Source organism: Ascaphus truei, chromosome 5, assembly GCF_040206685.1.
Source record: "Ascaphus truei isolate aAscTru1 chromosome 5, aAscTru1.hap1, whole genome shotgun sequence".
In the NCBI taxonomy this organism is placed as follows: Eukaryota; Metazoa; Chordata; class Amphibia; order Anura; family Ascaphidae; genus Ascaphus; species Ascaphus truei.
In genome coordinates this window covers 296,333,752-296,352,503 of record NC_134487.1, presented here as the reverse complement: position 1 = coordinate 296,352,503, position 18,752 = coordinate 296,333,752, and the positions used below count along the sequence as shown (strand labels likewise).

The following is an 18,752-nucleotide window of genomic DNA, read 5'->3' as shown; positions in this document are numbered from 1 at the left end:
CTCCCAGTAATATGTGCGCTAACCGCGGCTGGTAGCATTACGGAGCTTTACCAGGTTGTTGCAGTTTAAAATAGCACAAGAACAGAATGTCTTCTACCTCACCAGGGATACGTCTGGTTTGCATATTTTTTTGGCAGCTATTTGTACCCCTTTCTTATATAAATTACTTGCTCAAAAAGATGCTAATGCATATTGTAAACAGCCATCTCAGAACATATTCTTAACAAATGATCCAGAACAGCCTGATATTATAAGTAGGGGTTCCATTTTTTCAGTGTTTATGTTTTTGTCAAATCTTTATTTTTTTTTTTATTATTATTATTATTATTATTATTATTATTTTGCAATATTTTACCATGGGCCAGAAATCTGTTTTTCGGTGTTAAAAAAATAATTATATCCATAACAATTGTTCCTTATGCATTAACTCTGTGCGGAAAGGCGGTTTGTCGCTTGTGATCTGTGTTGCAGGCGTGAAACTTCTAAAAAGAGCAGGCTCCAAAGAATTGTGGGTTCACTAAATGGCTGCCTTTTAGTTTCATGCAATCCTTCAGTCAGTGTAACTCAGCAGCTACAATGTATTCTTATATTACTACGGTAACATTATCTATTGTCACCATTTGCAGCTCAAACTGCTGGGAATATTGGCAACAGATTATCACAAACCGGAAAGTGTTGCAAAGATCTTGCACTGCTGGGGAGGTGGGATAAACCTGCTATAGAAATCAAAAGATGCTCAGTATAATAAACTAATTAAAATGGCATTAAGAGTTTAATTTTTTTTTTCAATAAAGTAATTATCTAGTATTACAGAACTGATTTAAAACAAAAAAATGCATGTAGGATATTGCTTGGATTATCCTTTAAAGCTGCAATTATTCCTGTTTTTCATTTTAATTTTGTGGTTTCCTTAATCTAAACCCAGGAGTGTTTCTGGTGAGGGACTTGCAGTCACACGGGAGGAGATCGGCCTGTTTTAGATACGGTTTAAAGTTTGTGGCTGGTGGATTTACCCGAAACAAACAAACAAAGCGATCGGCCGGTTTTCCGCTTCCGAACCAATCGATACGGCCGAAGGGCCAGGACCCGCCAAGCTCTGCTCAGCGACTTAACGCGAGGCTAACCTTAAATTAAACTTGTGCTCAGCGCTAACGTGCAACGTCAAGGGCCAGTAACATAACGTTGCCGTGGTAACTACCGGAAACGCCATTGTGCTAACTAGAACCGCCGTTAGTGGTAATTACGTGCAAAAGAGGCGTTTACTCTAACAGGGCAAAAACCCCACGGTCAGTTAAGGTTAACGCAGGGACCTAACGTTACATCTCTAAACAGCGAAAGAGACTATTTTAGTTGAGCACCTATTGACATATAACGCAATAAACACTCCTCTATACCAGGGGGGTTCAGCCCCCAACAAGGCAGGTTTTTAGGATATCCCTGCTTCAGCACAGGTGGCTCAATCAGAGGCTCAGTCAAAGACTCAGCCTATTTGAGGACAGAGAAATGATCAAATGTAATTTCTCCCTATCGGAAAATAAATAAAGAATACAGGATTTTTGCCGTACTTTAAAGGCGGATTTAATTTGTGCAATTCTCGCGCCCAGTCTGGCCTCTCAAAGTCTCATGTCACTACGAATGCCTTCACCCTTTTATACTATAAATACAGATTGGTAATAATTAGCTCCTTGGGGACCTTAGGACATAGACTAGCACAGACATTGGAAAGCACCACCGGGAAATAGGCTGGTTATCAAAGTACTGTACCCTTTGTAATCTCACAATACTGACGTTCAACCCTTTTAATCAAGTGTCAACACTCAGACGTCGATAGCTATTACTGGCAGCACGAGCAGCAGTCTATAGCTAGCACTGGTAGCATGAGCAGCAGTCTATAGCTAGCTCTGGCACAAAGAGCAGCAGTCTATAGTTAGCACAAGCAGCAGTCTACTCTAGCACTGGCAGCATGAGCAGCAGTCTATAGCTAGCACTGGCAGCATGAGCCGCAGTCTATAGCTAGCACTGGCAGCATGAGCAGCAGTCTATAGCTAGCACTGGTAGCATGAGCAGCAGTCTATAGCTAGCACTGGTAACATGAGCAGCAGTCTATAGCTAGCACTGGTAGCATGAGCAGCAGTCTATAGCTAGCTCTGGCACAAAGAGCAGCAGTCTATAGTTAGCACTGGTAACATGAGCAGCAGTCTATAGCTAGCACTGGTAACATGAGCAGCAGTCTATAGCTACCGCTGGTAACATGAGCAGCAGTCTATAGTTAGCACTGGCAGCATGAGCCGCAGTCTATAGCTGGCACTGGCAGCATGAGCAGCAGTCTATAGCTAGCACTGGCAGCATGAGCAGCAGTCTATAGCTAGCACAGGTAACATGAGCAGCAGTCTATAGCTGGCACTGGTAACATGAGCAGCAGTCTATAGCTAGCACTAGTAACATGAGCAGCAGTCTATAGCTAGCACTGGCAGCATGAGCAGCAGTCTATAGCTAGCACTGGCAGCATGAGCAGCAGTCTATAGCTAGCACAGGTAACATGAGTAGCAGTCTATAGCTGGCACTGGCAGCATGAGCAGCAGTCTATAGCTAGCACAGGTAACATGAGCAGCAGTCTATAGCTGGCACTGGCAGCATGAGCAGCAGTCTATAGCTGGCACTGGTAACATGAGCAGCAGTCTATAGCTAGCACTGGCAGCATGAGCAGCAGTCTATAGCTGGCACTGGCAGCATGAGCAGCAGTCTATAGCTAGCACTGGCAGCATGAGTCGCAGTCTATAGCTGGCACTGGCAGCATGAGCAGCAGTCTATAGCTAGCACTGGTAACATGAGCAGCAGTCTATAGCTGGCACTGGTAACATGAGCAGCAGTCTATAGCTAGATCTGGCAGCATGAGCAGCAGTCTATAGCTGGCACTGGCAGCATGAGCAGCAGTCTATAGCTAGCACTGGCAGCATGAGCAGCAGTCTATAGCTAGCACTGGTAACATGAGCACCAGTCTATAGCTAGCACTGGTAACATGAGCAGCAGTCTATAGCTGGCACTGGCAGCATGAGCAGCAGTCTATAGTTAGCACTGGTAACATGAGCAGCAGTCTATAGCTGGCACTGGCAGCATGAGCAGCAGTCTATAGCTGGCACTGGTAACATGAGCAGCAGTCTATAGCTAGCACTGGCAGCATGAGCAGCAGTCTATACAGTAGCTAGCACTGGCAGCATGAGCAGCAGTCTATAGCTGGCACTGGTAACATGAGCAGTAGTCTATAGCTGGCACTGTTATCATGAGCAGCAGTCTATAGCTAGCACTAGTAACATGAGCAGCAGGATATAGCTAGCACTGGCAGCATGAGCAGCAGTCTATAGCTAGCACTGGCAGCATGAGCAGCAGTCTATAGCTGGCACTGGTAACATGAGCAGCAGTCTATAGCTGGCACTAGTAACATGAGCAGCAGTCTATACCTGGCACTAGTAACATGAGCAGCAGTCTATAGCTGGCACTGGCAGCATGAGCCGCAGTCTATAGCTGGCACTGGTAACATGAGCAGCAGTCTATAGCTGGCACTGGCAGCATGAGCAGCAGTCTATAGCTGGCACTGGTAACATGTGCAGCAGTCTATAGCTGGCACTAGTAACATGAGCAGCAGTCTATAGCTGGCACTAGTAACATGAGCAGCAGTCTATAGCTAGCACTAGTAACATGAGCAGCAGTCTATAGCTAGCACTAGTAACATGAGCAGCAGTCTATAGCTAGCACTAGTAACATGAGCAGCAGTCTATAGCTAGCACTAGTAACATGAGCAGCAGTCTATAGCTAGCACTAGTAACATGAGCAGCAGGATATAGCTAGCACTAGTAACATGAGCAGCAGTCTATAGCTAGCACTAGTAACATGAGCAGCAGTCTATAGCTAGCACTAGTAACATGAGCAGCAGTCTATAGCTAGCACTAGTAACATGAGCAGCAGTCTATAGCTAGCACTAGTAACATGAGCAGCAGTCTATAGCTAGCACTAGTAACATGAGCAGCAGTCTATAGCTAGCACTAGTAACATGAGCAGCAGTCTATAGCTAGCACTAGTAACATGAGCAGCAGGATATAGCTAGCACTGGCAGCATGAGCCGCTGTCTATAGCTAGCACTGGCAGCATGAGCAGCAGTCTATAGCTAGCACTGGCAGCATGAGCAGCAGTCTATAGCTAGCACTGGCAGCATGAGCAGCAGTCTAAAGCTGGCACTGGTATCATGAGCAGGAGTCTATAGTTAGCACTGGTATCATGAGCAGGAGTCTATAGCTAGCACTGGTAACATGAGCAGGAGTCTATAGCTGGCACTAGTAACATGAGCCGCAGTCTATAGCTAGCACTGGCAGCATGAGCAGCAGTCTATAGCTAGCACTGGCAGCATGAGCCGCAGTCTATAGCTAGCACTGGCAGCATGAGCAGCAGTCTATAGCTAGCACTGGCAGCATGAGCAGCAGTCTAAAGCTGGCACTGGTATCATGAGCAGGAGTCTATAGCTAGCACTGGTAACATGAGCAGCAGTCTATAGCTAGCACTGGTAACATGAGCAGCAGTCTATAGCTGGCACTGGTAACATGAGCAGCAGTCTATAGCTGGCACTGGTAGCATGAGCAGCAGTCTATAGCTAGCACTGGCAACATGAGCAGCAGTCTATAGCTAGCACTTGCAGCATGAGTAGCAGTCTATAGCTAGCACTGGCAACATGAGCAGCAGTCTATAGCTAGCACTGGCAGCATGAGTAGCAGTCTATAGCTAGCACTGGTAACATGAGCAGCAGTCTATAGCTAGCACTGGCAACATGAGTAGCAGTCTATAGCTAGCACTGGCAGCATGAGTAGCAGTCTATAGCTAGCACTGGTAACATGAGCAGCAGTCTATAGCTAGCACTGGTAACATGAGCAGCAGTCTATAGCTGGCACTAGCAGCATGAGCAGCAGTCTATAGCTAGCACTTGCAACATGAGCAGCAGTCTATAGCTAGCACTGGCAGCATGAGTAGCAGTCTATAGCTAGCACTGGCAGCATGAGTAGCAGTCTATAGCTAGCACTGGCAACATGAGCAGCAGTCTATAGCTAGCACTAGTAGCATGAGCAGCAGTCTATAGCTGGCACTGGTAGCATGAGCCGCAGTCTATAGCTAGCACTTGTAACATGAGCCGCAGTCTATAGCTAGCACTGGCAGCATGAGCAGCAGTCTATAGCTAGCACTGGCAGCTTGAGCAGCAGTCTATAGCTAGCACTGGCTGCATGAGCAGCAGTCTAAAGCTGGCACTGGTATCATGAGCAGGAGTCTATAGTTAGCACAGGTATCATGAGCAGGAGTCTATAGCTAGCACTGGTATCATGAGCAGGAGTCTATAGCTAGCACTAGTAACATGAGCCGCAGTCTATAGCTAGCACTGGCAGCATGAGCAGCAGTTTAAAGCTGGCACTGGTATCATGAGCAGGAGTCTATAGCTAGCACTGGTAACATGAGCAGCAGTCTATAGCTAGCACTGGCAACATGAGCAGCAGTCTATAGCTAGCACTGGCAACATGAGCAGCAGTCTATAGCTGGCACTGGTAACATGAGCAGCAGTCTATAGCTGGCACTAGTAGCATGAGCAGCAGTACATGAGCAGCAGTCTATAGCTAGCACTGGCAGCATGAGTAGCAGTCTATACCTGGCACTGGTAACATGAGCAGCAGTCTATAGCTAGCACTGGTAACATGAGCAGCAGTCTATAGCTAGCACTGGTAACATGAGCAGCAGTCTATAGCTGGCACTGGCAGCATGAGCAGCAGTCTATAGCTAGCACTGGCAGCATGAGCAGCAGTCTATAGCTAGCACTGGCAGCATGAGCAGCAGTCTATAGCTAGCACTGGAAGCATGAGCAGCAGTCTATAGCTAGCACTAGTAACATGAGCAGCAGTCTATAGCTGGCACTAGTAACATGAGCAGCAGTCTATAGCTAGCACTGGCAGCATGAGCAGCAGTCTATAGCTAGCACTGGCAGCATGAGCAGCAGTATATAGCTAGCACTGGCAGCATGAGCAGCAGTCTATAGCTAGCACTGGAAGCATGAGCAGCAGTCTATAGCTAGCACTAGTAACATGAGTAGCAGTCTATAGCTAGCACTAGTAACATGAGCAGCAGTCTATAGCTGGCACTAGTAACATGAGCAGCAGTCTATAGCTAGCACTGGCAGCATGAGCAGCAGTCTATAGCTAGCACTGGCAGCATGAGCAGCAGTCTATAGCTAGCACTGGTAGCATGAGTAGCAGTCTATAGCTAGCACTGGCAGCATGAGCAGCAGTCTATAGCTAGCACTGGCAGCATGAGCAGCAGTCTATAGCTAGCACTGGCAGCATGAGCAGCAGTCTATAGCTGGCACTAGTAACATGAGCCGCAGTCTATAGCTAGCACTGGCAGCATGAGCAGTCTATAGTTAGCACTAGTAACATGATCCGCAGTCTATAGCTAGCACTGGCAGCATGAGCAGCAGTCTATAGCTAGCACTAGTAACATGATCCGCAGTCTATAGCTAGCACTGGTAACATGAGCAGCAGTCTATAGCTAGCACTGGCAGCATGAGCAGCAGTCTATAGTTAGCACTGGCAGCATGAGCAGCAGGAGTATTAGTGCTTGTGTTACTAGTGAGGCTTGTGATAATGTTCTTTTGCTGTGTTTGCACCAAAAGTCCTAAACTTGACCAGCACTTCATAGTAAAATGGAGAGCCGAAATACTGAGCATGTTCTTGGTGTTTATTTAAAGTAACATTGCCCTTTTTTGAAGTGTTTTATTTTGGGGGGCAGAATGGGAACCTGGGATCCCCAGTGCTGAATCCTGCTATTCTTAGCCCTGTGGACTCTCTTCTTCCTTAGACATTTACCTTTTTATGTGCTGGTAAAATCAAAGATGGCTACGTGGCCATCCCATACGAAGGCGCAATGTCATGTTCTGGATACATTGCGGCTTCCTATTGGCCTGAGGGGGGCGAGTCCTGGATTGCCGCCACCATATTGATCTTTCAAAAAACCCTGGCACATAAAAAAAGTAAATATCTCAGGGGCGGCCAACTCCAGTCCTCAAGGGCCACCAACAGGCCAGGTATTAGGGATGTCCCTGCTTCAGCACAGGTGGCTCAATCAGTGGTTCAGTCAACGACTGAGCCACCTGTGCTGAAGCAGGGATAACCCTAACACCTGGCCTTTTGGTGGCCCTTGAGAACTGGAGTTGGCCACGCTGTAACTAATAATAGCGCAGTTAAGCTCCTGAGCCCCACCATTCAGTAAGCAAAAGAAAGTTAATAAACATGTTTTGGGGGTGTTGGCGGCTTTAATAAATGTTATTTCTTTTTTTTAACATGAAATGCTTGACAAATTCAATTATTTGCTGCTTCACTGGTGACTCTTCTTAGCCTTCGGCTGTATGAATTTTGAATTTACAGGATGTAAATTTGTCTTCTGCATTTTGTACCCAAAATAATAATCAAGTCTAACCACACGTTACAGCACAATAACACCGATACAGGACACGGATACAGGACACGGATACAGGACACGGATACAGGACACGGATACAGGTCACCGATACAGGTCACCGATACAGGACACCGATACAGGTCACCGATACAGGACACCGATACAGGACACCGATACAGGACACCGATACAGGACACCGATACAGGACACCGATACAGGACACCGATATGGATCACTGATACAGGACACTGATACAGGACACTGATACAGATCACTGATACAGAACACTGATACAGAACACTGATACAGGACACTGATACAGGACACTGATACAGGACACTGATACAGGACACTGATACAGAACACTGATACAGATCACTGATACAGATCACTGATACAGGACACTGATACAGGACACTGATACAGATCACTGATACAGGACACTGATACAGATCACTGATACAGGACACTGATACAGGACACTGATACAGAACACTGATACAGGACACTGATACAGGACACTGATACAGGACACTGATACAGGACACTGATACAGAACACTGATACAGATCACTGATACAGGACACTGATACAGGACACTGATACAGGACACTGATACAGGACACTCATACAGAACACTGATATAGACAGCCCAGATAAGAATTGCCACCTCTTACTGTGCTTAGACACGTGAAGACAGTGATTGGTCAACCTGCAGTTCGTGCATTTTCTATTCTGACTTCTACTGAATTTCTTTCGTGTTGAAATGCCTGAGTTATTATAAATGTAAATATTTAACAAGTTCATATTGCTATATTCTTAAAGCGGCAACAGAGATGGGCGAAATTTGGCCCTAAATCCGACACCGATGTGTCTCAAAAAGGCAGATGAGAGTAAAAATCCAAAGTCGGGTTGAGGAGCATCTCTAGTCTTGTATACTGTACATATCTACCCCCTCAAACCTCCCTCCAAATAAATTAGGGAGAGATGCTGTGCTTAAAAAGGAGCCCACCTGAGGCACCCTGGGAGATATGCTAATGGTTATGCAAAATATATTTTTGCGAAGGAAATTTTATTTCGGGTTTTTGCAGTTTTATTTGCACTGAAATGCTTCCGCCCGCTACCTTCTCTTGTAATAGGGAAGACGTTTAGTCCACCACACAATAAGAAATATTATGCGTGCAGTTTAAGCATCGGCTTTAATGGAATTCACCTTGACGGGGGTTAGCAGGTTCAAATCTTTTTTTTTTTTAAATCAAAATATGCAACCACAGGACTCCTTTCCTTTGTTAAAAGATCAAAAATCTGCAATTTCACTTATGTGTCTGCCCCAAAGTCTCCCTGATAATAAAATCGTTAATAAATCAGTAGCCTTTAAATATTTTTTTTTATACATGTATGTAAACCCCTTGTGTCTGCTATCAGCGCAGGACATGGCCCCTTTAAGAATTACATTGCACTGGACCATGTGACTGTGCTTAGCCAGTGGAATGACAGTTGGTGACAGTTGGAAAGGGAGCTGAGGGGGTGAGGGTGTGCAGGCCCATCCTGCGCAGAGAGTCCATGCAGGACAAGAGAGAGTTGCCCCACTGGACCAGTGCATGCAGCAGGGCCCAGCAGAGACCAGGACCTGACAGTGCGGAGGGAAGCAGGCAGAGGCTACTACAGAGAGAGATTAGGGAGCCCAGCTGTTATGGAATTACACCAGGTTGGAGTGGGTGAGCTAACCCACAAAGGATATAAACTGCAGTTATATTGCCATGACAGTTTGATCTTTGTGAAGCACCAGGCCTGCAACACACACACAGTTTATGAGCTCCAACGATTGTGCTAGCACACCAGGATCTACAGGCCAGTACCCCATGATTGAGAAGCCGGACAGACATAAAAGTTATTTGTTTGCCCAATGTTTGCACTGTTGGTATAGTTTGTTTAAGTATATATGTGTATGGAGTGATCCTTCTCTCCTTAAGACGCAAAGAAGGCCTTTGACTAAACTGGAAATATATGCTAAAAACTTTAAGGTCCTATGGGTTTAATTAAGCATTCTTGGGGGGCGGCATCTGCTCTTTATGGTGCTCCTACAGCGATGGTTAATGCAGTGGGCCTCCTCTCAGAGCCTTTCCCCCTATCAAACGGCACTCGTCAGGGATGCCCACTCTCCCCTTTGATATTTGCACTGGCTATAGAAACCCTTGCTATAGGAATAAGGAAGAATCCAGACATTTCAGGAATTAAATTTGGAAGTTGAGATTATTTGCTGACAACGTTCTTTTAACTAATGCGTTGTTTTCCTTTCCAAATTTACACACACAAAAAAACCACCTTCCTTTAGTGCAATATCAAAATTCACAATTAACTCTACTAAACTAGAGGCTCTCGCTATGGGAGTACAACACGCCACAGAGGCAGCCTTTAAATCCTATTTTTCTTACAGTTGTACTGTAAACAATGTTCCTTAAAATACTTGGGCATACAGATTAATAAGGATCCTGCTGACCTTTACACAGAAATGTACCCCCCCCCCCTTGTTTAAGACACATCTAAAAGATTTTAGCTCATGGGACAAATTAGACATTTAGAATTACCACGATGAAGATGAACATTTTCCCCCAATTGCTGTATGTTTTCCAGGTCCTCCCGGTTTCCCCCCCTCAGTCAAAAATAAATCAAATTCATGTGTTTGGGGGGAAATGACTATTTTGCAGAGACTAACTGGGTTTGTTTGGCTCTCCCTAATTTTTTTTATCTAGCAGCACAATTTTCAGTTCTTATTGACCGGCACGCCAAGACAGATCTCAAACGATGGGTGGAGGTTGAACATGTTTTATCCCTCGCTCCACTAGCAAATTGACTTTGGATTCCCAAAACAAAACGCCCCAGAGACATTTATGACATCCTGTCAATTTCTTGTTCTCTTTTATACTGGGATAAACGGGCCACAGAAGTTGGCCCGGCTCAAAGCCCACCCCTAAGGCTTCCACTATTTTCCAATCCACAATTTCCAGCTGGATGTGAGGCCAAGAATTTTTTTCTTTGGCAGGAGGCGGGAATCACAAGGTTATTATTTTTTAATCTGGAACATGAACATCTTTTCCTGAATTACAAACAAAATAGCTTCTTTCAATAAAGACATTTCACACTCTCTCCGAATCTACCTGGGGGGGGGGGCTTTCTTGTTTTGAATGGCTGGGCCTGGATTCTACCTTTTAGGAGGGGTTTATTTCTGTTGCATATAATATCTTGTAGGACATGTACCCAGATACTAAGCTTTCATACATGCTTACATGGGAAAGAGAGCTGGGTATGAGTATTCCACTGGAAGAATGGGAAGCTATTTCTACAAGCGCATACAAAAGCTCAATCTGCACAAATATGAAGGGAAATTGGTATAAAGTCCTATTGAATCGGTACCTAGTCCTGATAGACTCCATAAAATACACCCACAGTCTTCCAACAGATGTGGTGAGGTCGGTACAATGTCCCACATCGGGTAGTCTTGTCCCGAACTTGGTCTCAGACCTTTGATTTAATTGAAGATCTAGCTAGTTGTGCAAGAGATCCATTCACGGCATTATTTCACAAGCGATCCCAGGACATGTCTGAGTGGTCCCAAATATTGACCTCACGCATTATCAGCCACTTGATGCGCCAACTACTAGAAGCGGGAGGAACCTTCCCCTATGTCTATGATTCAACACAGGGGTGTTCAACAGCAATCAAACCCCCCCCCCCCCCCCGAACAGGTCAGGTTTTCAAGATATCCCAGCTTCAGCACAGGTGGCTCAATCAGAGGCTCAGTCAAAGACTGAGCCACCTGTGCTGAAGCAGGGATATCCTGAAAACCTGACCTGTTGTGGGGGCTTGAGCACTTCAGTTGAGCGCCCTTGATTTAAATACAATGAAAAGAGGTTAATCTCATGGAACGTCTTACAAAGTTCGCTGAATGGGTCTTTGGATACCTGTAAAGAGAGTTGGCTTCCCTGGGAAACCTCAAAGTATCTTAAGGTCTGAATCTAAAGGTATTTTGGCCATGGGGGCTATGCCCATTCCTCTATAATGAACCTGCTTGTGTTTCTCAAACTGGCTCTCATATTGTATTATATAATATTGTGCTGTAAAGAAATATATAATTACTCTGCACCTAAATCCCTTTTACTACCAAAGATGATGTGCGCAAAAAGTAATTGTACCATGTCCATTTTCCCCACTCGCCCCCCCTTCTTTATTTTCTGTACCCCTCCCTAAATCTTCTTTTGAAAAAACATACTTAAAAACACAGAAAAAAAAATTAAAAATTAAAAAAATTAAACCAGAGAGAATGGAGGGGAAGCAAATATTATCTAATACTGCACAACCAAGAAACAAAAATCACGTACAGTATAGGATTTTGAATGTATTGCTGCTTTAGCAAGATATACTGTACTTGATGAAGACATTTAAGTTCAGGATATCATTGGTTTTAATACACTCTGCTTGCTACACAGACTACCAGGTTTTAATTAGCAATTCCAAATAGTCCTGTGCAGTGACACAGTTAATTAAAATGTGTTTAAGAAAATTAACCCTTTGACCTTTTTACCCATTCAATACAACGCTCCACAGGTGTTTTAATAATGTTTGAACAGAGCAATTTGACCAGATGCACTGTATGCGCTTATGTAATATGCTGCATCTTGTTAAAAGGTAGGTGAACAATGTGGCAGCAATAGCAGTGCAACAAAAATACTGGCCTATGAAGTGGAAAAGCCTAGTATCCGACCAAGTTAGTTTACCTCTGTGTGTCTCGGCACTTTTATATCGGATTAGGAAACAGATGTTAGTCGAAGTAGTGAATGCATGGAACATTCTACCAGCAGTGGTGACAATGACAATACAGGAATTAAAAAAAAATATGCTAGCAAATGATACAAGAAACTCTTAAAATATTGGGAATATATGCTGGGGATCGACGGATCCATTGTGGATGCAGGGTGCCAAATAAATCTAACAGTTTTACCGAGATGGCAAATATCAAAATACCAATAATAAATAGGCTGCATTTGTACAGAAGCATTCTGTGTGATCTGCGGATAAGAAGCTTTTTTGATGGAGGAGCAGTGAGTATTGTTAACCCGCAATTGTTATTTGGTTTTCCAAAACGATAAAACCAACGTTTGGAATCACTATATTATCACTTTCAATATTAACCATGGCAAAGCACACTTACAGAACACCTTCCTACTGTATCTGTACGTTCTTCCTGCCAACCAATTAGATTGTCAGCTCTTCGGAGCAGGGACTCCTTTTCCTAAATGTTACTTTTACTGTATGTCTGAAGCGCATATTCTCATGATCGGTTATGTGTAATTTATATGATTGTCACATATATGTATATTACTGCTGTGAAGTGCTATGTGCATTAATGGCGCTATATAAATAAAGACATGCATACATACTTACATTGAATTGAATGAACATGCTTTAGACTAGCCACAACAGGTGGGATTACCAGTTGCCAATGTGCATACACTTTCGGCTTACAGTAATTGCTATAATGTACAGTAATATGATGAGATGTGTTCAGCCAAAGGACATCTACACGCGATTACAAATGTGTCTGCTTTCTTTATACACAATTTTTGCACTACATTTTAAAGCTGCAGACCAAGCAATATCCTACATGTGTGTTTTTTTTAAAATAAATCAGTTCGGTACTTTGAGAAAATACTTGTAGCATTAAAAAAACAACAACTCTGAATGACATTTTTAGCGTATTATAATGTAACAAGCATTTTTAGTTTCTATAGCAACCATTTACAGTCACATTGTATTGTATTGTATGTCTTTATTTATATAGCGCCATAAATATACATAGCGCTTCACAGTAGTAATACATGTTGTAATCATATAACTAACACATAATATAAATAACAGGTCATGGGAATAAGTGCTTCAGACATAAGAGTAACATTAAGGAAGTGGAGTCCCTGCTCCGAGGGGCTTACAGTCTAATTGGTAGGTAGGGGAACGTATAGAGACAGTAGGAGGGAATACTAGTAAGTGCGTCTGCAGGGGGCCAAGCTTTATGTATCATGTGTCCAGGATTATCCACAGTGCTATTCATATGCTTCTTTACGCAAATGTGTCTTAAAGGTGGATAGAGAGGGTGCTAGTCGGGTATTGAGGGGAAGGCATTCCAGAGGTGCGGGGCAGTCAGTGAGAAAGGTTTAAGGCGGGAGAGGGCTTTAGATACAAAGGGGGGTAGAAATCTCCTTCCTCTTCTGAAACCGGCTCTGGCACCCCTTTTTGAGCCCTGCCCTGTCTCTAGCAGTGCACCAAACATATCTAGTGACTGCCTGGTCACATGATCTTCCCCACAGAACTTTGCATCTTTGGTCCTCTTCTGCAGCACTGACAGCAATTTAGTCAACCGCCGAGCCGAATCTTTGCCAATCGATCGGCAACTTAGCTAATTACTTATTGTGTGGATTCTACTGATGCACATATAAAAGGGGAAAATCCAGGTCATTGAGTACCCGGGAAAAACCTGGGTGGACTCCAGCATCAGGCGGGTCTTGAAACCCAAGTTTCCAGGAATGCTGAGGGACGCCTGAAATCTTGCGTTGATTTATGAGATTGGCCAACCCTCCCATGTATTATCTGAGCCAGTTTGCGCTGCATCGATCAGCATATGTATGTGTGTAGGTAGCATGCATGCATATGTGTATCTGAGTGGGTGTAAGTATGTATGCATGAGTATGTATGGATTAGTACAAGCCTTATTATAACTATGCCCGTTACGGCTCTATGTTGGCCCCTACTATGCTTCCCCAGGTGTGTACTTAATACTCCCCTCCGACACTGAGTGTAACAATGAAGACGAATACTGGTTGTATACGGCGTCTCCTCAGACAGATGATGTTTACATCAAATTGGAAATGGAAAATGAAATGTACAGGAATGGAAATGGCAGCTGGATAAGAGGGTTATTACAGGGCACAATCTTTAGCTGACATGTAACATAGTACATGGAAATGATGCAGAAGTAATGCCAAACCCGTGTCACATTACCGACTTAGCCCTGATTCCGTCTGGACGGGACTTTGTTTGTCCATTTCCTGAGCGGGACCTTTTGTAAAGTACCAGGGGTTTCCTTCTTGATCAAAAATAGCTAATAAAAACACCCTGTGTGAGCACATTCACATGTCTCAGACAGGTCTGCAACCCTGCTCTTCCCCATTATCTGTTAGAAGCAATACCTCTACTGCAGCCAGGGATTCTGGGAAATGACATGCAAATGAGCACACAGTGTGTCACTTTTTGCTTCATATCCATTTTAACATGGACCCCTATAAGCATATGCATGCCGCATTACGCAGCTTTTCAGCACAGCCTGGGTTAAAGAAGTGCAGAGCAGTAACCCTACTCACAGACAGCTGTTTCAACCTTTTGGGTCTCGTGATTATACTGGCTTTGCAATGTGAAGTTGGTAATTGGGTTAAACCAGACACAAAGTAAGTTAGGGTGAGCAAAAAAGGGACAAAACCTCTCCACTGTACAGCGAATAAAGATCCCACTTGTGAGCACACGCGCACGTCTCACACAGGTGTGCCACGCTGCCGCGTCAACGATAGAAAGGATGTTTAAGACTCAGGTGCGGCATTGTTTATTTACGGGCACCGGATTCCCGGCAAACCACCACAAGGAACAAAACACCAGTAGCAAAACCGGCACTGAATTCACAAAATGCTGTGGAAAGTAGGATAGTTTGCAGCGGTCAGAGAGAAAGTAAGTCAGGCTGCAGCTAAATGTAACGTTTGCAAAATTACAGGTGTGTGTGTGTATATACATATATATATATATATATATATATATACATATATATATATATACATATATATATATACACAGTGGTCGACAAATCACCAAAAAATCTACTCGCCACCTAGTACCAAACGTGTGCTGCTTGGGCCAATAGGAGCTCGCCACGATGTTAAATCCACTCGCCCGGGGCGAGCTAATGTATAGGTTTGTCGAACACTGTATATACATATATATACATATATATACACATATATACATACATATATATATATACACACACACACACACATATATACATACATATATATATATATATACTGCAGCCCGCAAAATGGCTTTCTGAAGCATCTATTCTGTTTTCTTCACATCCCGGTCATCTATAAATAAAGGGTCCGAGCCCAGAGAAGCGAGGCCTGGCTTCTGATATAAAACCCCATGCTGAAAAACCCTGATTGCAGTGTTCATTGCAAAGAAGTACGCGTAGGCGGCTTGAACCCCAAAATAAATAAGCCATTGCAAGAAACGTGGTGCCATGAACGTACGTTTTGGGGTTTTATTCTATATCCGCCGAAGCGTTCGAACGCCCCGTTTTCTGTCTTGGTGCCAATAAGTAGCATGTCCTTTCTGTGCCTATTTCCCCTGCATGTCAGGATGCAAAGGGTTCTAGTCACCGTAGCTCAGGGGGTTCTGAACTCCAGTCCTCAAGACCCCCCCCCCCCCCCCAACAGGTCAGGTTTTCAGGATATCCCTGCTTCAGCACAGGTGGCTCAATAGACGAGCCTGCGTCAGCATAGGGTGCTCAATCAGTGGCTCACTCTTAGCCACTGATTGAACCACCTGTGCTGAAGCTGGGATATCCTGAAAACCTGACCTGTTGGAGGGGGGGGGGGGGCAGGCTTGAGGACTGGAGTTGAGAACCCCTGCCGTAGCTCTTAAAAACAACTGTTCATGGTTTCGATTGATACTCTAAACGCTTTCCAAAATGTCAGGAATATCATGTGTGAATTTAATTTAACACACAAGTGCATTTTTAAGAAAATGGACCAACTTTTGCCCCTAATTTTTGTCCCAAGACTCTCAAACGGTAACGGATTTTATATTTGAATCTCTGGACTAAACGGGTGGGGGGGGGGGGGGTCTATTTGTATTAAGATGTTTAAAAATTAAAGATTAAAAAACAGCCAAATAGCAGAAATAATTTATGAACTTTTAAAATAGCTTACTGTGAAGTGTGACTTGCACTATAACATAGGTGCCACTTTCTCATTTCCAAAAAGCATTGTTAATTATACACTTAGAAAAGTACAGAGCATATTAGTTCTGCAAAGTTAAATAAAAAAAACCTGTGTTAACTGCAGACCAAATCTTTCACTTTCTGCAGCCACCAGCGCAGGAAACCAGAAAGCGGGGCTGTCTTTATCTTTTATTTATAGCGGCGTCTATTTGCAGATATTTATGGGTGGCAATAAATGTTTTTCAAGATTGCCATAAAAATAACTTCAGTTGTCAAGCGATGATGTTTCACTGTAAGATTTTCCTGCCGTTCGTGTCAACACAAATGCACATGTGCCTTCCCGGTCAATGACGGGCAAAAATGATTTCCAAGGCGAAAATTTGTATCTTAATATTTGTAAATTGTTTATAACTTAAACATAAACAGCCAGATGACTAAATGACTTGTTAGATGGCAGTGAGCAGTGTCGCTCACATACTGTACGCTCTTAGGAAATAAGAAATCTTACATAATCTTTAAGAAATTCCCCAAAAGAGTGAGAATTTGGGGTGAATTTCAGGTTTGTGGCACTATTTGTTTTGATGCACCTTGGATAGGCAATTTTTGTTCATTTACCGTGAAAGAACTGAAAAGATGTTACTAAAGATGAACTATCTCAGGGAGAGAGAAAACTCTCAAAAGCGTGTCTTATAATATCAATTGTTGGTCCAAATAAAAAAAGGTGTCACCTAATACTGAAGTTCTCATTTATTCTGCAATGTCACAACCGGACAGCCCCGGATATTTCTACTTAATTCTCCGTTACATAAATACAAAAGACGCATTAGACGGTTATTGGAAAGGATATCCTTTGTTAACAAAAAACAAGGTATCACTTTTCAGCAGGGTTTGATGCTGGCACAGTTACAGTAAGTGGCTGCAACGGGGGCAATGAGAATGAACCTTCCCAGACACAGAACGGAGCAGGTTATCTGAAAAGCAGCAACAATTATCCCAAGACAAAGATTCCCAACACAGGGGATCAGTGCCAGGATTCTGACTCATGCAGCCCAAGTCTCTACACAGCTCTCTTTAATCCCGTATAAATACGAACCATCTATTCTGTAACCCTTTCCATGCACTTATTAACAGCCCGTCTACCTATACAGTGTTGGCGATCACTATAAAAAGCATATTTTATGTATTAAAATGTTTTACCAGGAAGTAATACATGGAGAGTTACCTCTCGTTTTCAAGTATGTCCTGGGCACAGTTATGATAACAACACATGGTTACATTAAATGAACAGAGGTTATACATTATATGACAAATCAGCCTATTTGATACTACATTCCCACTTTCCATATCCCAACCAGAGCCCGAACAGCAGTGGAATACTTACATTTGCACGTGTGGGGGCTGGAAGCGTCCCTGGTTAATGTTGTAGAATGTGAACGCCTGTGTGGGGTTTGAGCTATACTCATCCACTTCAATTATAACTCTACTGTGCTGAGAATGCCTTCTCGCTGCCATAATGTGCGAGTGGGTGAATGCCATACTTGCAGTGCAGCACTGTTTTTCAAACAATCATCTCTACTATCTCCCTACCCCGATGAAAGAAGCTCATGTCATCTTCTTACCTCATCAACACACTCCCCCTTTTTTTGAAAAACCCCCAAAACCCCATCGACGTGACGGAGTGCAACTGTTTCACGCTTAATCTGTGTGCGGGGCTTGCCGTATTTAAGGCAAAGGATTTAGAAGAGGAACAGGCACAGCACTTAAGGGGAGCTCACGATTAACCCTTTCAAGCCAGCAGTCTGGCTATAAAATATTTTTGGCGAGAGAGGGGGGGGGGGGGGGGTTAAGGAAGCGATGTGACGACCGGACCCCTCTGGCAGCTAAAGGGTTACAGGAATAGCTTGGCAAACACCGTGCAAAGAAACGGCAGTTTTCAGAAATGAAATCCGTTGCTCAGCCCGTTTTTTCAGCAGCATATTAAATGTCGCTACCTATACCCGCTGCAGTTTGTGCGCTTTTTGCATTAATGGCTGTTTGACGGAAGGATAAAAGGATCTGGATGTGACATGCCTGCACATGACAAGATAGCAGGCTTTTAAATGTTGCTAAATGTAGCACTTAAGTGACAGAGCCTTGTTTTTAAGAACAGAAGGTAATTTTTTTTTTCTCCTCGGCAGACATAATTGCTGTCAGTTGTTAGAAGGAGGACAGGATTTTTAATTGTGGTTTT

General features: G+C 43.7%; 1 protein-coding gene across 1 annotated transcript in view; it reads right to left on the bottom strand.

The window, feature by feature from the left end:
- MPPED1 (metallophosphoesterase domain containing 1) overlaps positions 1-18,529 on the bottom strand; it is a 58,277-nt gene extending 39,748 nt beyond the window's left edge. Inside the window, exon 1 of the mRNA XM_075602788.1 lies at positions 17,904-18,529. Within this exon, the coding sequence (XP_075458903.1) occupies positions 17,904-18,058 (155 nt within the window). The 5' untranslated portion in view covers positions 18,059-18,529. The remainder of the gene's footprint in view (positions 1-17,903) is intronic.
- Positions 18,530-18,752: the final 223 nt, after the last annotated feature.